The sequence below is a fragment of the Crotalus tigris genome, unplaced genomic scaffold (genome assembly GCF_016545835.1).
Source record: "Crotalus tigris isolate CLP2741 ecotype Arizona unplaced genomic scaffold, ASM1654583v1 scf7180000018154.1287802725:315790, whole genome shotgun sequence".
Taxonomy (NCBI): domain Eukaryota; kingdom Metazoa; phylum Chordata; class Lepidosauria; order Squamata; family Viperidae; genus Crotalus; species Crotalus tigris.
This window is the reverse complement of record NW_024096850.1, coordinates 287,132-306,431: the sequence shown is the minus strand read 5'-3', so window position 1 is coordinate 306,431 and position 19,300 is coordinate 287,132. Positions and strand designations below refer to the sequence as shown.

At 43.3% G+C, this 19,300-nt stretch overlaps 1 protein-coding gene and 1 pseudogene across 1 annotated transcript; both read left to right on the top strand.

Annotated features, from left to right (window-relative positions):
• Nucleotides 1-953: 953 nt before the first annotated feature.
• Nucleotides 954-6,274, top strand: LOC120310242 (annotated as a pseudogene).
• A 5,489-nt stretch (nucleotides 6,275-11,763) lies between these two features.
• On the top strand, nucleotides 11,764-13,455 carry LOC120310226 (putative zinc finger protein 56). Its single transcript, XM_039348415.1, has 3 exons — nucleotides 11,764-11,869; nucleotides 12,348-12,713; nucleotides 12,874-13,455. The coding sequence occupies exons 1-3, from the start codon at nucleotides 11,764-11,766 to the stop codon at nucleotides 13,308-13,310; spliced, it is 909 nt and encodes a 302-aa protein (XP_039204349.1). The 3' UTR covers nucleotides 13,311-13,455.
• The last annotated feature ends 5,845 nt before the right edge of the window (nucleotides 13,456-19,300 follow it).

The following is a 19,300-nucleotide window of genomic DNA, read 5'->3' as shown; positions in this document are numbered from 1 at the left end:
CTGGAGTCCAAATATATAGTTCACGCTATGAAACGTAAAAAGCTGTAAAAAAAAACTGTTAGGCAAAGCAATAGGGACGTCTGAAGCAGTGCCAGCTGTTATCATTTTTGGAAAACCAGTAATAAGGCTGCCAGCTTCACTTGCATAAATACAGCTAGTCAGTTTATGATCACAGTTGGGACAGGAATTTCCATTGTAAAACACTGTGGTTGTTGAGGCTGTTGAGTAACCAATTGAGTTGAGTAACCAGTTATGTAACAGATCATGATTATTAAGCTAGTCAAGTGTCATAAGTACAGAACCCAACTTAACCAATGGCTTTTTTTTTGCCTGAAAACATAAAAGTGAACTGGTTTCAAAGTGCATGAATTGCAATTCTGTGACCGTGGGTATTGGTGCGACTGTTTCCAATGGTCTTAAGTGACTTTTTCAAAGACAGTTCTCATTCTGAACCATCATTAAGTGAAATACCATAATTCTAGAAGAAAAGGCATACATTGAGAATTATTCCTTGTTTTCAAAGAGTTAAGAAGTATTAATACCATTTTACAATGCCTTGGTAAGGCCACACTTGGAATACTGCATCCAGTTTTGGTCACCGCGATGTAAAAAGATGTTGAGACTCTAGAAAGAGGACAGAGAAGAGCAACAAAGATGATTAGGGGACTGGAGACTAAAGCATATAAGGAACGGTTGCTGGAATTGGGTATGTCTAGTTTAACGAAGAGAAGGACAAGAGGGGACATGATAGCAGTGTTCCAGTATCTCAGGGGCTGCTCCAAAGAGGAGGGAGTCAAGCTATTCTCCAAAGCGCCTGAAGGCAGGGCAAGAAGCAACAGATGGAAACTAATCAAGGAGAGAAGAAACCTAGAATTAAGGAGAAACTTCCTGACAGTGAGAACAATTAACCAGTGCAACAACTTGCCTCCAGAAGCGGTGAATGCTCCAACATTATTTGTCTGAAATGGTATAGGGTTTCCTGCCTGAGCAGGAGGTTGGACTAGATGACGTCCAAGGTCCCTTCCAACTTTATTATTATTATTATTGTTGTTGTTGTTAAAACTTTTTTTCCTGAGCTAAGCCGATTTTAAAAAAAGGGTAAAGACTGGAGAAAATATTGACTTCATCTTAGCTTTTAGAAACTGCAGAATAACAGAATACAGAATAATATAGTTGGAAGGGACCTTGGAGGTCTTCTAGTCCAACCTTCTACTCAAGCAGGAGAGCTTATACCACAAGTGGCTGTCCAGACTCTTCTTAAAGTCTTCAATGAGGGAGAACCCATGGGCTGCATTAGACAAGTGATTTTCTATTGGCCTATGTCCTGGTGTTTTTAACACTTTGGATTAGAAAAGAGATAAAAGGATAAGATAAAAGAAAGAAATAAAGTGGTCCCTCATTCTTTGACTGATCAGGAGTGAACCTGCTTAGCTGAGAAAGTCAACTGAGGGCTGGAGTTGTCAATTGATAGAATCCAATTTATAGTAACCAACCACATGAAATTTTTCAGTAGATAGGAATACAGTTAATGCACATACAATAACTTTAATAACCTTCAGGGAGAACCTGCTGTCCTACATCCTATTAGATCAGTGATGGCGAACCTTTTAGACACCGAGTGCCAAAACTGCAACCCAAAACCCACTTATTTATCGCAAAGTGCCAAGGCTGCATCAGCATTGTGGTGCCCTGAGGAGGTGTGGGGGCATGGCCCAATAGGTGAGCGTGGCTGCAGTGGTCATGGCAGGCTGTGGCCGCGGCCAGGTGTGTGGGGGCCAGTCCCTCGCCATCTCTGGGGCCAAAGCCACTTGCTTGCTCGCTTCCTGCCTGTCACTTCCAAACGCCACATGCTCGACACTCTGGCAAACTGCTGGGGCAATGGTCTGTGTGCCCACACAGAGGGCTCTGAGTGCCACCTCTGGCACGCGTGCCATAGGTTCACCACCACTGGCTTAGATGGAGAGGATGGTGTATGTAACAACCCCTTTAGAGATCAGGGGATGTTTTTTTCACATAACATGTTGAATCCAGCTGGGGAAAAGTCCAGCTAAGAATTATAACTCCATGTTTTTAGCATTTGCAGATTAAAAGAGATCTTGCACATTCTTCCTGACTCTGCTCATAGAGATTGTTCCTCGTTCAGGGTCCTGTGTCCTTTGAGGAGGTGGATGTTCATTTCACCAATGAAGAATGGTCGCTGCTGGATCCCGACCAGAAAGCCCTGTACCAAGAAATAATGTTGGAGACGTCTAGGATTGTAACCTCTTTAGGTAAGGGTTTATCTAGAAGAAAATTAAGTAAGACTGAGGAGTCATTGGACTGTTTATTTACAGCTTAGGATATCTGTGCAGAACTTGTTAAAATGGTTTCTTTTCTTTTCTCTTTTCATTTTATATCAATTCCAGTCCACCTCTGTGGTCTTCTAAGTACCATAGTATCAACCTCCAGCTCGAATATCCAAATAAAGTCCAGGATTTCTTCCATTTCTGAAAATCTTACTGGTTTATTGAATACATGACATAGTATAGGCGGAGGAAAACTAACTCTAAAATCCCAAGACATCTAATCAAAGCATATATCAATGACATTCCCAACCAAACCTCCCAGATGTCCACAGAGTTCATGTAAACACATTCTCATTGTTTAGATAACTGTCTGCTATCTTCTTCACAGTGGTTAGAATGTCTTTCAAAAGTTTCCATACATCTTTTCTCAACAAATGTCTGCAGAACTGGAGAGGTTTCGTTTCTGTAACTAACCCATTTGAAGCCTCATCTCCACCCCGCCCCTTACTCTAATGACAACGTGAAAACAATAAGGCAGGTAGCTGCCAGGTTTTCACTCTTGACACATAGTATCATGTAGAAGAAAGGAACTGGTTAGAGATAGTTGGTCTGGAGAGTTAACAAGCAGTCTTGTGATCTTCTACATCAATACTGCAGAACTATTGGGAATATAATCAGAGAAGGGTGGTTTTGCTTATTTCACTTGTCCTAATTAGCCATATTTTTTTCTTGGAGTGATACTGCAATGATAGGTATGTTGTGGCTTTAGCACATCTGACACAAGGGTGTATGCTACATCCTGTCAAGATCTAGGCTGCAGGACACTGCATTAGTTATTATGTTGTCTTATGTTCTGCATTTAAATTGTTGTCAGACACCCAGAATTATACGAGTTGAGCAGCCACACCAACATTTTAAGTTAAGAAATAGCATTCATGCTGTCATTTTTCCTTTTGTTCTCCCTCCAGATGTCCAGGAATAGGTGTAGGCTAGGGATTGTCATGGGGATTGCAAACTATATGTTGTAGAGTTTCTGATATCTTTTTCTCCTCCCCCGAGCAGTTGATGCACAGAAAAATGAAAATTATCGAGAGCCACGTGTGGTGCCATCACAAATAATCGAAACTGAAATACGAGAACAGCAATGTGCAGATAAGTGGGGAAGAAGGAGATATGAGAAAAAAGAATCTTACACTTGGAGAGAAAACTTGACCTTTGAATGTGTGGAAATGGATAATTTCCAGATTCAACATGATTTCAAAGAAAGTAGTATCGGAAAGTGTCGAGGAAATGGGAAGAGATTCAAACCGAAACCCAATTTCAGTAACTGCTGCAAAATTGGAAAAAACTTCAACTATAACACTAAAATTATCCCACATAAAATAATCCATGCAAAGGAGAAGCCCTACAAATGTTTGGACTGTGAAAAGAACTTTAGGTGGAGAGGTAATCTTCACTATCATAAAAAGATCCATTTGGGGGAAAAGCCCTTCAAATGCGCAGAATGTGGAAGAAGTTTCAATATGAACAGTTCCTTGACTTATCATAAAAGGATCCATATGGGAGAGAAACCCTATAAATGCACGGACTGTGGTAAAAGCTTCACTATGAACAGTGCCTTTACTTTTCATAAAAGAATCCATATGGGAGAGAAATCTTACAAATGCCTGGAATGTGGAAAAAACTTCAGCACCAAAAGTTATCTGACCTCCCATAAAAGGATCCACACAGGGGAAAAACCATATAAATGCGTAGACTGTGGAAAAAGCTTCAGTATGAAAAGTTCCTTTACTTACCATAAAAGGATCCACATGGGAGAGAAACCATATAAATGCCTGGAATGTGGGAAAAGCTTCAGTATGAATAGTTCTCTAACATATCACAAAAGGATCCACACAGGAGAGAAACCCTATAAATGTCCTGAGTGTGGAAAGAGCTTCAGCAGCAGCAGTTATCTAACTTCCCATAAAAGGTTCCATACAGGGGAAAAACCCTATAAATGCATAGAGTGTGGGAAAAGCTTCAGTTTGAACAGTTCCCTTGCTTCTCATAAAAGGATCCACATGGGAGAGAAACCATATAAATGCCTGGAATGTGGGAAAAGCTTCATTATGAATAGTTCTCTTACATATCACAAAAGGATCCACACAGGAGAGAAACCCTATAAATGTCTGGAGTGTGGAAAGAGCTTCAGCAGCAGCAGTTATCTAACTTCCCATAAAAGGATCCATACAGGGGAAAAACCCTATAAATGCATAGAGTGTGGGAAAAGCTTCAGTTTGAACAGTTCCCTTGCTTCTCATAAAAGGATCCATACAGGAGAGAAACCTTATACATGCACGGAGTGTGGAAAGAGCTTCAGCAGCAGCAGTTCTCTTACTTGCCATAAAAGGATCCATTCAGGGTTGAAACCTTATATATGCAATGAATGTGGGAAGAGTTTTATTTCAAGCAGCTCCCTTACGAAACACATTAGTATCCACTCGGGGGAGAAATTATATACTTGTACAGAGTGTGGGAAAAGCTTCCAACTGAATAGTCACCTAACTTCCCACAAGAAAATGCATACTGGAGAAAAACCCTATTGATGCACGGACTGTGGAAAAAGCTTCAGTATCAATAGTTCCCTTACTTCTCATAAGAAGATCCATTCAAGGTTGAAACCATACATATGCAAGGAATGTGGGAAGAGTTTTGTTTCTAACATCTCCCTGACGAATCATGTTTGTATCCACCTAGATGAGAAACTATATCAGTGTACGGAGTGTGTGAAAAGCTTCAGGTGGAAAAGTCACCTAATTTCTCATAAAAGGATGCATACAGGAGAGAAACCCTATAAATGCATGGACTGTGGAAAAAGCGAACAGTTTCCTTACTTCTCATAAAAGGATCCATACGGGAGAAAAACCCTATGAATGCACAGAGTGTGAGAAAAGATTTAGCAAGAGCCGTTACCTTACTTCCCATAAACGAGTCCACACACGGGAGAAGCGATAAATATGCTCTGAATATGGAAAGAGTTTTTGTGAAACTCTTATGCTGCCTAACAGAAATGGGGAAAAAATATACATGCATGATATGTGGAAAGAAATTTATGTGGAGCAATCAACTTACTTTCCATAAAAGGACCCACATGGAGAACATGTCTTTTGGGATTGAAGTGTTCTGAATTCCTGTAAAAGGATTGGCTGTAATATCAAACATATACAGTAAATGCAGAACTTCACTCAAGAATTATGAACTGATGTGTCTAAAGGCTCCATACAAGGGAAATAGCATGTAAGCATGTAGTGTGGAAAGAGCTTCAAATGCTTTTCTTTCTGCATGTGCCTTGCAGATAGATTTTTTTTTTTTTAAATTTCTGATGATACCAGTCCCTGCAGGGTTTTTTTGGCAGGGTTTTTCAAAGTGCTTTGCTATTGCTGCCATCATAGGGCTGAGAGAAAGTGACAGGCCCAAAGTCACTTAGTGTCTAAAGTGGGACTCCCAGTTTCCAGCCTGGTCTCTTAACCACTGCACCATGCTGGCTTTTTCAAGTGGAATAGAAACTTTATTTTTGGAAAATAAGTTACTGTAGGTACACGTGGGAGAAACATTAGAACGCATAGAATGTGGGAACAGTTTGAGAAGGAAATGTCTACTTGGGAAAGGAATCCATAAATGCAGGGAGAATGGAAGAAATTAAGCAAAAACAGGTTCCTTAATTCCCATGAAAGGATCCATATGGAAGAACCACAGATACATGTGTCTGGGAGAAGAATGATCAAGTAGGTGTCTGGAGAACTTCAGTACAAGGCGCTCTTATTTCCCAGAAAAAGTTTCACATAGGAGAGAGAATGTAGATATAAATACATGGAACACCAAGAGAGGCTAAAACATATAAGGAACGGTTGCTAGAATTGGGTATGTCTAGTTTAACGAAGAGAAGGACAAGGGGGGACATGATAGCAGTGTTCCAATATCTCAGGGGCTGCCATAAAGAAGAGGGAATTAAGCTATTCTCCAAAGCACCTGAAGGCAGGACAAGAAGCAATGGGTGGAAACTAATCAAGGAGAGAAGCAACCTAGAACTAAGGAGAAACTTCCTGACAGTTAGAACAATTAATCAGTGGAACAGCTTGCCTCCAGAAGCAGTAAATGCTCCAACACTGGAAGTTTTTAAGAAGAGACTGGACAGCCATTTGTCCGAAATGGTGTAGGGTTTCCTGCCCGAGCAGGGGGTTGGACTAGATGACCTCCAAGGTCCCTTCCAACTTTACTATTATTATTATTATTTGTCTTATTTCCTGTAAAAGAATCAACTCTTAAGGGTCCAGTAAGTACAATGATCCCACAGAAAAAAGTGAACAGAGGATTGTCATAGGAGAAACTGAATAAATGTATGAATTATGGAAAGAGCTCCCAAGATAGATTTTTTTAAATACCAGAGATATAACCTAGTTAGTTATATCTGCTCACAAGAATCTTTTATTAAACTGTCCTGCTTATTATTATGCCAGTATTTGTCAAGACCTGTGCCTGGTCAGTTTGCTTTATTTAGGTAGAAGCAACATCTTAAGTTGTTCTGGGATCAGGCTGCAGGCTTTGTGGAGAGCTACATATGTAAGCAAAGCAGGGGGAAATGTATGTTTGTACGTGTATGTGTACTTTAGCTCTAATTGTAAATACCCGCCTTCCTTCAATATATAGCCAAGTATTTAAGCTCTTAGTTCTTTGTTTTTTATGTATCATGATGTACATTAGTTGTGGTTTATCTGTGAAACATCTTTTCCAGGTATTTATATGTACATGCCCGTTTGGTTGAGTATGTTTCTGGTTGCAAAATCACATTAATCCTGCTGTAAAGAGAAGTGTGGCCAGCGAGTTTATGATTGCCAGCTATTGCCTCTTTACTTTAAAAATGTTTATGGACATCCAGGTCATGGTTGTCCCAAAATGCTTTTTCAAGAGGCAACTGGGCTTTCTTTTTTTTTTCTTTGAAGATGTTCCGCTTCTCATCCAAGGAACTTAGAGTAGATGAAGTTTCTTGGATGAGAAGTGAAATATCTTCAAAGAAAAAACAAAGTCCAGTTGCCTCTTGAAAAAACACCTTTGGGATTACTTTAAAAATGTTTTTATGAATCCAACAGTGTACTCATATGAACAATATTTTTTTAAGAAGGGAACTAAACAGCTTGATTTAAATTACTCAGTGTCTTCTAACCAGGATCATATTTTCTAACCTTATTATTAAATATATATATCATTCATATCAAAAAGAATCCTTTCTGGATTTGTTACATTTCCAGACCACTGAATTTGTCAAGGATTTCAATATCACTTTGGTACCACTGTATATTTGGTGATATCAAAGTAATCAGAAAGGTCAATCCTATTTGAAATTTTAGAGGACCGTGGCACTGCCAATTGGAGATATCTTGTGTTGGTGTGATTGTGACTGTGTTTTTTACCTTACTATAGCTTTTAAAAAATGTTTCTGTATGTTCTGATTAACTGTATTTCTCATTTTGGAGGGTTATTATAATAAATTATGGGAAAGAGTTGTTGCACAATACAGATGATGCCTCTACATCAGGGGTTCCCAACCTCCGTGGACCTGCACTGGGTCACGGCATGCCAGAAACCAGGCCACACAAAGAAGTGAAACCCCATCTGCAGAATGCAGGTAGCATACAAAACTATGACCCCTCTGGTCCACAGAAAAACCTCCCCATGGAACCCGTTCCTGGTGCCCAACAGGTTGGGGGTCACTGCCCAGAAAAAAAAACAAATGAATATGTGGGAGAAGCTTCAGTGAGTGGAGAGAAATGGAATAGACAGAAAGTGCTAGAAAGTGGTAGAAGGAATTCACATCAAACTCAGTATCAAAGGATTCCCACTCCACAGATGGTGAATGTATAGAAATCCATGGAATATGAGAAAAACAGCACCAAGGCAGATGAACCTATAAATGAAGCAACAAAGGGGAGAAAGCAGTGCCTCTAAAAATGTAGGAAGATTCATTACGTTCCTCACAATGCGAGGGTTTTTTTTCCAGAATTTTCCTAAATTATGTAATTTGACATCTGTGGAAATAATCCATGCAGCACTGATGGTGCTTTGGCCAATTTTATCTTTCTTTATATCTGAGAACTCAGAGGGGAACCAGAGAAGCCTTTTGCTGTGTGCGGGTGGAGGGGGCCCCTGAGGGAGAAGAGGGGATGGAGGAGGCCTAATTCGGAGTCAGGCCAAGAGAAAGGAAGAGTCGAGTCCTGAGGAACCCCACAGAGCCCCGATGGCGGTGCTTCCCTCAGAGCCGTGTGTGTGTCTCTCTCTCTCCCCTCTCCCTGCCAACAGAGGCTCCTCCCACGTCTCTTGGAACTTTTTCCTACCTTTTCCTGCTTCCCACACTCTATGCATTAAATTGGAGACACCTCGATGTGTTTGGGCATGATGGGCCCCTAAGAGCCTCGAAGCAGAAGAGTGGCCCCAAAGGAGGCCTCATCCAGAGTCTGACCGAAAAAAAGAAGTCGAAGCCATCTCTGAAAAGCTCCAAAGAAGCCCGATGGCAGCTCTTCCCTCAGGACCGCATCTTCCTCTCAACGGCCTTTCCCGCCTTTTCCCATCTCGCCGCCTGAGCGAATCGCACGGGGAGGGGCGTGGCCAGAAGGAAAATGGGGGAGGAGCCTTGCAAGGTCCCGTCTCCCTTGCCCTGCAGCCTTTTCCCCAACATCTCCGCGGGGGGGAGGTCCCAGTCCTCTTCTCCCCCCCCCCCCCAGCCTCAATGGGGCTGTCCCCCCAAGCGTGGCCCTGCTTTTTCTCGGTTGGGGGCTACCTGAATCAGGGGCAGTTCAATGCATTTGGATGTGATGGGCCAAGATCCTTGAGGGGGCTAGAAAGGGGCTCCTGGGGACGACGTTGTGTGGGGGTGGAGGAGCCCCTGAGGGAGAGGAGGGGCCCAGAAGGAGGCCTCATCCAGAGTTTGACTGAGAAAAAGAAGTTGAGGCCGTCTCTCAGGAGCCCCGAAGAAGCCCGATGGCGACGCTTCCCTCAGAGCCGCGTCCTTCTTTCTTTCAACGGCTTTTCCCGCCTCGCCGCCTGAGGGAACCGCACTGGGAGGGGCGTGGCCAGAAGGGAGGCGGGGGGAAGGGAGGAGCCTTGCAACGTCCCGTCTCCCTTGCCCCGCAGCCTTTCCCCCAACGCGTCTTCTCGAGGTCCTAGCCCCCTTCTGGGGGGGTTCTCCTTCCCCCTTTCTCTTCGAGGGATCCTTGCCAGCTGACCCACCAACAGCAACGGTGACCCCAGCAGAGCCCATGAAGGCTTCCCGCAAGCCCCCTCCCAAGAGAGGAAGGGGAGAAATGAAATTGGCAGGGGGTCTTAACAGGGATGCTTTGGAGTTGGCCTGCCAGAAATACGTTGCGCCAATAAGAATCCGCTCTTCTCTTGAGTCATTTGTCTCTGAGCAGAATCTCTTGTGATTTCTCCCTGTTGAAGAAAGCCTTTGGAACAGAAAATGAGAAAGTTCGTGTGTTTGTGTGTCTGTGTCTGTGTGTGTGTGTTGTGTGCAGCTACAACTGGAGGGGACTTTGGAACTAGGTTGTCCCAAAGAGAACACAGATGGGCCCTGAGTGAAGCAATCTCTACGGGAGACAACAATTGCTGAGATGTGGAAATCCCATTCTTAGCCGATTCAGAATGTAGCAGTCTCATCTAGACACAGCTCACTTGTTTTTCACAAGACCTTTCCGTGACACCTATCTCCAACCTTCCAGTGCATGATCAACTCTGGCTTTCTAGAGGACTATCTGTATGCTTCTCCTCCTTCAAATGCAACATCTTCTGCTTCATGGGGAGCCCGTTTCCCTGACCTACTGGGAAATTTGAAGTCTGAAAAGTCTAGAGAAAAGTCTAGTCCAGTCTAGAGAAAAGGCCTGGGGGGGGGGCATGATAGCCAGTATTCCAGTATATGAGGGGCTGCCACAAAGAAGAGGGGGTTGATTTATTTTCCAAAGCACCAGAAAACTAGACAAGAAACAAGGGTGGGAAACTAATCAAAGAGAGAAGCAATCTGGAATTAGGGAGAATGTTCGTAACAGGGAGGACAATTAACCAGTGGAGCAGCTGGCCTTCAGAAATTATGGGCGCTCCATCACTGCAGATTTTAAAGAAGAGACTGGACAGCCACTTATCTGAAATGCTATAAGATCTGCTTGAGCAGAAGGCTGGAATAGAAAACCTCCAAGGTCCCTTCCAGTTCTGTTCTGATAAGAATCAGGTGATGAGGATGTTTTGAAAATTTATTTCTGCCTTCTAGGCTAGGGAGTGACTGTCGTTTTCCCCCTCTGCATTTTCCCCATGAACCTTAATTACATAAATATTACAAATTATATCAATACTGAAGCTCAATTGATCCATGACTTGAGTCTGCAGTCTCATTTCTGGGGGAAATATTGATGTATCTCCTGGGCTTTATGTATGGATAGCAAAAATAATCTGGGTCAAATTTGTCAGTCCAGGCAGGCTTTTATGGGATGTTTGGAGGATGGAAACGGATTAGTTGGGTCTTCAAGCTAAAAAAGATGAAGTTGCAGCCTTTCCTATTTCCATCCTGTCTCTCTTCTTCCCAGTGGACAAAATGGAGTCACTGTTGGTCACTGAGTCGTGTTGTTCTATTGGTGGAGCTGCAAGAGTCACTGGATTTCCAACTCAGGTAGGAAGGAAGAGATCAGCAGCTAATATGAGGGAGCAGTAGGAGACCTCTAGTTTCCTTTGGGGATGCAACATACGATACTGCTATTCCTGAGCAGGAAATTGGAAATGTAAATTCATGATCAGTCAACTAGGCCCATGTGTCAACATTTAAATTTTGGAAATGGAATTTCTTAGTGGTTATATCATTCTGGTTTCAAAAAATGCCACCTGGAAGGTCATGTTGTCTAACCCACGTAAAGCAGATAGGACACACAAATAGTTAGGTTAAACCTATTTAAGTATTATCTTGTTTTCGTATCATTGGGGAAAGCGATAAAAACAGGAGGAGCAGAAATCACTTTGTGTATCATCTGCATCTTGACGGCCAAAAGTGCCTTCCTTGTATTTTCATGAATGTTCACGACTGGGAACAAGGCTGATCCTTCAAAGAACCACAAAGACCTTTTGGTTACTGTGTCAGACGGAAATCCCACAGAATCTCTTGCAAATATCATGAAATGGTGGAGCCATTGGTAGATGGTGTGTCTAAGGCACACTCTGCCACTTGATCAAGGCGGGTTGATAACACAAGGTCCGCAGAGTCAGTCATGCCCTAATTGGCTGTCTGGGGTAGGCTGTGAATTCTGCCTATATTAGCATGTAATACATTGAGTCCGGCTAGGGAAATGTCCAATGAAGAATTTTCCCTTTGTGCTAGTTGGATTTGCGGATGAAAGGAGATCTCGCAAATTCTATCGAGTCTGCTCACAGGGATTCTTCCTTGTTCAGGGTCTTGTCCTTTGAGGAGATGGCTGTCCATTTCAGTACCGAAGAGTGGTTGCTGCTGGATCCCAGCCAGAAAGCCCTGCATCGAAAAGTCATGTTGCAAATGTTTGCGATGGTGGCCTCTTTAGGTAAGGGTTCCTCTGGAAGAAAATTAAGTCAGACCAAGGTATTACTAGACACTTTAGTGACAGCCTTACTGTGCTCATAGTCCTCTAAGTAGCACAATTTCATTGAGAAGAAAGAGATCAGTGGGGTGTCCAGTCATTCTGGCAAGGGTTGACATTTGGTCTTGTGGTCATCCTGGGATCTGTGTCATCACTGCAGAGCAGAAGATGTTGAGGGAGAGGATGTTTTTGCTTATTGCAGTTGTCCTAATCAGGAACAAATTTTGTCTTGCTCCATGCTGCAATGACATACGTTGTCTTATTGAATATAACTAAGATGCATCATATGTGAGACAATTTGTGTGCCACATCCGGATGTCAAGACCTGTTCTTGCTTTTAAATTTTTTGCCAAGAATCGATCCACACCAGAGAAAAACTCTATGAGTGCCTAGAGTGGGCAAAGACCTTCAGGAACAGTGAGTGTCTCAAATCCCATAAAAGGATGCAGAAATCCTTATAAATGTGTGGACCGTGGTAAAAGGTTCAGTGAGAAGAATTCCTTTACTTCCCATAGAAGGATTCATACTGGAAAAAAACTCTTTAAATGCATAGAGCATGGCAAGAGCTTCAGCACTAGTAGTTACCTGATATGCCATAGAAGGATCCATTCAGAGGAAAACCTGTATAAATGCATAGAGTGTGGAAAAAGCTTCTGGACAAACATTTCTTTTACTAAGCAGAAATTGATCCATGCGGGAGAGAAACCCTTTAAATGCATAGAGTGTGGGAAGAGCTTTAGGCAAAGTGGTGTCCTTGCTTCCCATAAAAGGATCCATACAGGAGAGAAACGGTATAAATGCATGGAGTGTGGAAAGAGTTTCCGTGTAAAGTGTTCTCTTACATAAACGGATCCAAACAGGAGAAAAACCCTTTAAATGCATACATTGTGGGAAGAGCTTCAGCAGTAGTAGTTACATGAGATGCCATAGAAAAATCCATTCAGGTGGAAAACCATATAAATGAGTAGACTGTGGAAAAACCTTCAGGATTAACACTTCTTTTACTAAGCATAAAGTGATCCATACGGGAGAGAAACCTTATAAATGCCTAGAGTGCGGGAAGAACTTCAGGCAAAGTGGTGACCTTGCTTCCCATAAAAGGATTCATATGGGAGAGAAATCCTATAAGTGTATTGAGTGTGTCAAGAGCTACAGAAATAGTGATCAACTGACCTCCCACAAAAGGATCCATTCAGGTGAAAAACCTTATAAATGCACAGAGTGTGGAAAGACTTTTCCTGACAGTGGCTATCTGACTTACCATAAAAGGACCCACACAGGAGAAAACTGTATAAATGCCTGGAATGTGGAAAGAGCGTCAGTGAGAACCGTGCACTTACTTCCCATAACAGGATCCACATGGGAGAGAAATTGTATGTATGCAATGAATGTGGGAAGAGTTTGAGTTCAAGCAGCTTCCTTACTTACCACATTAGTTCCCACACACGGAAGAAATTCCATCAGAGCACAGAATGTGGGAAGAGCTTCAGATTACAAAAACACCTTAGTTCCCATAAGAGGATCCACACAGGAGAGAAATGTTTGCAATGCGGAAGGATTTTTGGTGAAAACAGTATACTTCTCAAAAAAGAATCCAGAGGGTGGAAAATTAAGAAATCAACTTATTTCCTGTATTAATATGATCCACATCATGGATGCATACAGGACGGGAGGGATATCAAACCATCTATAGATATGGGACTGTAAAAAGAATAACATCTGTGAGAAATTGTGGAGAACAGTCTTCCTTTCAGGCCATTGCTGTAGAAGCAGCTGAATAAATGTATTTGGATTTTGGATAGGTCCCAGAATAGAGTTCTTAATTCCAGAGGTATTATCTAGTGAGAGGTAAGGTCCCGCTCAAGAAAATCTGTTAAACAATTGCCCCTCTCATTACTCCAAAACTTCTGCTTGGTCAAGCTGCTTTATTGAGGCAGAAGCAACATCTAAAGTGAGTCTGGGATCAGCCTCCACGTTTTGTGAAGAGCTGGTGTATGCAAGCAAAGCAATGGGAAATGTATGTGCGTATATTCATTTTAGCTCTAATTGTGTTGAAAATACTGGCCATTAATCATGTAGCAAGGAATTTTAAGCTTTTTTTTCATATACTGTATACGTACAAGTTTGGTTTACAAGTAAAAATGTCTCCCAAATGTTTATATGTACAGTTCAGTCTGGTGCCAAATTGCATTAACCCGTCTGAAAAGGACTTTATAAATGGTTTTATTGCTCCAACAGTGTACCATATGAACAATGTTTTTTTTTTTTTAAAGGATTTTTTAAAATTTAAATTGCTTGATTCGCTGAACAATGGTGACTCCATTTCATCCACTGGGAAGGAGAGAGACAGGATGGAAACAGGAAAGGCTGCAACTTCATCTTTTCTAGTTTGAAGACCCAACTGAAGATTTCTTCCTGTCTTGCTCAGGAAACCTCCATTGGCCTCTTCTATACTCTGCTTTTGGTGGCCTTTCATAGGCTCCATGATGAGAGCCAAAAAGAAATGGAGAAGACCAAACCCCACCACACAGTGAAGAACAAACCTCAATTGGATTGTTCTCCTATCCTTTTAGAACATTTCTCCGAAATGGTGTAGGGTTTCCTGCCTGAGCAAGGGATTGGACCCAATTACCTTCAAGGTCCCTTCCAACTTTATCATCATCATTATCATCATCACATGGAAGTACACTCTTGGCAACCAAAGCATTCGCTCAATCATTGCAAATTCCGCCCCTCATTCCTGGCAGCTTGAAACCATCATGGAAGAGCAATTTGTGAAATTCTAGCAATCCAGGAACATACCTGCAAGGACAGGCGGTGTTAGAAATGGTCCAGCAGGGATCTGTGTAGGAATTTAGTCAAAATTATCTCTTAAGGCCAAAATACAGGTTGCTCTCTTCTGCCTCATTGAGAACAAAAATCTCTCATCATGGAGGGAATTCCTTTGGGCACCTTAAGTCTTCTAGCTTGAAGAGGGAGTTATTACTTTTTTTATTGGGTCACCTTCTACTAAATCCAGTGAAAAAGACACGAGAAGACACAGAGAATTAAGGATAACGACAATGTTTCCAGAAAATCTTCAGTCCAGCACAATGGTCTTCCCTCATGTAATGAGATCCCCTGACATTGGCTTTTATCCTTGGGGATCCCTCTCAGAGTTCAGGAGAAAGATTTGTGGGATCCACCCAATTAGTCCCCATTCCTGGAAGGACCTCAGAACGTGAAATAGAAGCAAAGGAGAGGGCTGAAGAGGACGAGACATGAGAGGATCTAGATTTTATGTTCTTTCCACAAAGTGGCCAAACCCTCCTGTCCATCGGTGGGGATGGATGGAGGCCAATGGGAGAATTGCTCCAAATGAGATACTCTTTGGAAGAATGCAAGGGCAATTTCTTTAATGAGGCTCTTTAAATGATCTACTTGCATTATCAATCACCCAAAACTCTTATCAGGAAGGCATTTAAGAATTCAAGCACGCAAAGATCCCTTCACATTTCCCAAAAGAAGCATCTCTCACCTGGGGCCCTTTCTGAGCAGAGGGTCGGACTAGAAGAACTTCAAGGTCCCTTTCATTCTATTCCTGCTTCTTTTCCTCTGCCACGCTCACCAGGAATCTCTCAGCCACTGGCACCGCCTGGCAACTGGTCTCCGCTGGCTCTCCGAAGATCCTTCCCGTCTTGGAAGCTGAATCTGAAGGAGACGTGAGCAAGTGGTCCCTTTAGGCTTCCTCTCCCCTCCCCCCCAACTTTCTCCCCTCCCCCGTTGTTAGATCTTCTACATGCACAGCCCAGAGCAGTTATGGGGTGGATTCCCCGCTCCCTCCAAGTCTCGGGATTCGGAGTCTGTTTCTCCCTCCCTGGGGAAGATCTGAGTCACTAGACCTCCCCCCTTGCCCTCCCCCCTGCCCCCAGATTCCCAGGGAGGAACTCACAGGCGGCAGTCTCCGGACCACGCAGAAGGAATCGAGCGCGGAGAGGATAGGGATTCCGTCCTTTGGGGAGCCAATCGATTCTCTGTCCCCCCTTCTTTCCGCGCTCTCTTCCTCTCCATTTCTCTTTCCCTCCCTCTCGGTCTCTCTCTCTTTCCCTTTCGCTCCCTCCCTCCCTCCGTCTGTCTGTGTGTCTCGCTAGGCCTCTGTCTCCCTCTTGCTTTTCCTCTCCCTTTCTTGCTTCCTCTCTCTGTAACTCTCTCTCTCTCTCTCTCTCTCTCTCTCTCTCTCTCTCTCTCTCTCTCTCTCCCTCTCCCACTAGCTTTCTCTCTTGGTCTCTCCCTCTTCCTCTCACTTTTTTTCACTTTCTTTCTCTTTCCCTCTCTCCCTCCCTTCTGTCTGTCTGTCTCTCTTTCTCTGCCTCTCTTTCCCACTTGTTCTCTCTCTCCCTCTCTCTTTCTCTCCCTCCCTAACTCTCTCCCATTCTCTTTCCCTCCCTCTCCCCCCCCCTCTCTCTCACACAAACACACACACAACCTCTGGCAGAACGTGACATCTTGTGGTGCTTTTGATATATTTTGAGAGCTTGATGCCTGCTGATGTTTCCCTCTTTTGTAACCACATCCTCATAAAACTGTGATCAGAGTTGTCAGGACCACATCCTTTTCGTCTTCTCCTCCTTCACCTTCCAGACCAGATGAAGAAGCCAGGAGCAGCAATCCCTATTTCCATCCAAACATCCCATAAAAGCCTGCCTGAAGTGACAGATTTCACCCAGATCATTTTTTATACCTATCCATATAAAAATCCCAGGCGATACATCAATATTTCCCTAAGAAATGAGAATGCAGACTCAAATCATGAATCAATCCAGCTTCAGTAATTATATAATTTGTAATAATTTTGTAATTAAGGAGGGGGAAAGGACAGCCACTACCTACAAGATAGAAATAATATAAGAATCAGAATCACTCACAGTTCCAAGGTCCCCTTCAGCTTTGGCTGCACATAATGAGGGTAAGACTCCCCCACCCCAGTCCCAGTTCCTCAGTTTCTGCTTCAAAGGACTTCTGGGTTTTTTTTTCCTTTGAAGACGTTTTGCTTCTCATCCAAGAAGCTTCTTCATCTCTGACTATTCCCCACCATCCAGTCAGAGCTGAATAAGCTTTTCTTCAAAGAAAGTCCAGTTGCCTCCTGAAAAAAAGCACTTCTGGGGCTCCAAAAGCTTTCTCCGACAGGGAGAAATCAAGAGACATTCTGCCCGGAGACAGATGACTCAACAGAAGGGAGGATTCTCATTGGCGCAACCTATTCCTGGCAAGCCAACTCCAAAGTCCCCCTGTTGCTGCTGGTGGGTCAGCTGGCGAGAATCCCTCGAAGGGAAGGGGGGGAGAAGGAGAACTCCCCCCAAGAAGGGGGGTTGGGCCCCCAGGAGAGGCGTTGGAGGAAAGGTTGCAGGACAAGGGGAGCAGGACTTTGCAAGGCTCCTCCCCTCCCCCCTCCCTTGTGACCATGCCCCGCCCAGTGCGATTCCCTCAGACAGCGAGGTGGGAAAAGGCGGGAAAGACCGTTGAGAGAAAGAGAGACATGATTCTGAAGCAAGACCCGCCATCGGACTTCTTCGTGGCTCCTCGGAGATGGCCTCGACTTCTTTTTCTTGGTCAGACTCTGGATGAGGCCTCCTTCGGGGCCCCTCTTCTCCCTCAGGGCCCCCCTCCAGAATCCTTTTCCAGCCCCCTCGAGACTCTTGGGGGCCCCATTATGTCTAAAGGCGTTGAAGTGTCTCGGATTCAGGCAGCCCAACTGAAAAAGGAGCAGGGCCACACTTGGGGAGGGCAGCCGGGGGGGGGGGGAGAAAGGGACTGCGAGCCCTCTACCAGAGAGACATTGGGGAAAAGGCTGAAGGGTGAGGGAGGGGCAGGAGGTTGCAAGACCCCTCTCCTTCTGACCACCACCCTCCCAGTGAAGCAGGAAAAGGCAGTCCTTGTGTAGTGGGAGGAACCTCTTTGCTGGCTGGGGGGAGGGGAAAGAGGTCCCCCTAGGGAAGCACCACTATTGGGGGTCTTTGTGGCTCCCAAGGACACACCTGACTCCTTTCTCTCAGTCTGACTCTGAATTAGGCCTCCCTCTCTTTTCCCTCAGGGCCCCCCTCCAGTCTGCCTCAAGAGCTCTTTTCTACCCCCTCAAATGTCTGGGGGGGCATCGCATCCAAACACTTTAAGGTGTCCCTGATTTAAGCAGGCCAGATTAAAAAACCCCAATCAAAAAGAACTACCACAATTTTCACCTACTTAATTCAGCAGTTGTCTGATGGGAAACCTCCCCCCCCCCCCCCCGTGAATCCCTTGGGGCCACCCCATGGCTGAGGCGGAATGACTGGGAGAATCCCCAGATCCCGGGAGATGATCCCATTCAAGGCCTTGGCTTCCATTTGCCCCTCAAAACCCTTCAAAAAAATAATAATGGTATCTCTTACAGGTCTTCAAAGAGAAGGTGGAATTGCTGGCTGGAGAATAAGAAATGCTTTTATTTGATTTATTAAATTTATATATTATTTAATTGTATAGAATGGGAAAATAAATGTCTTCTCACTTAATACTCATACACACTCTTGAAACACAAATCCTTGCCTACCACTCAAAAGCCAAATGTCCATTCAGACTAGAAAACAGCAAAAGGATTTCAGTTCTCTAATTCCCATTTAGGTCCTTCGACGTAAAGGAAGAAGATATTGTTGACTGAAGTACTATCAATGCTGCATGGATTATCTCCACAGATGTAAAACTGTACAATTAGGAAAATTCTAAAAAATGCCAAGATTTTAGAATGTGGAATGTTCCCACATTTTATAGACTACAATTTCTTTTCATAGAGAAATCTACCTTGCTAATGCTTTTGTCATTCCATGGTTTTCTACGCATCATTGTGCAATGTGAAACTAAATCAAATCTGAATTCATTCCACCTCCTTCTACCACTTTATAACTTTTTATTACACACACACACCCTCCCCCCATAGGTTCTATGTATTCATCTGTTTTCTTCGTTTAGCTTTTTTGTTCAATGTGTATTAAGTAGGGCATGATTTACAATGTGCCACAATTGTTTCCAATAATTTATTAGCCTTTCAAAATTAGAAACCTTGTTAATAATCAGGAAATATTTAAAAAAACATTGCTCATATAGTACACTGTTGGATCAATAAAGCCATTTATAAAGTCCCTTTCAGCTGGGTTAATGCAATTTTGAACCAGAGTAGACCGTACATATAAACGTTTGGGAGACATTTTCACTTGTAAACCAAACTTGTACCCATACGTATATGAAGAAAAAAGCTTAATACCTTGCTACTGTCATGGTTCCAACAAAGAGGAATAAAGCAGAGCAATTTCCTCAAAAAACATGTTTATTGTTACAGACTATAAAGAGTCAAAAGTGAAACCAACAGTAAAGTTCCCTCCAAAAAGT

Excerpts from the sequence above, each read along its gene's own strand:
- LOC120310226 (XM_039348415.1), top strand. The coding sequence starts at position 11,764 with ATGGCTGTCCATTTCAGTACCGAAGAGTGGTTGCTGCTGGATCCCAGC. Across the intron at positions 11,870-12,347 it reads TGCGATGGTGGCCTCTTTAG|GATGCAGAAATCCTTATAAA; the intron begins GTAAGGGTTCCT and ends ATCCCATAAAAG. Across the intron at positions 12,714-12,873 it reads ACGGTATAAATGCATGGAGT|ACTGTGGAAAAACCTTCAGG; the intron begins GTGGAAAGAGTT and ends ATAAATGAGTAG.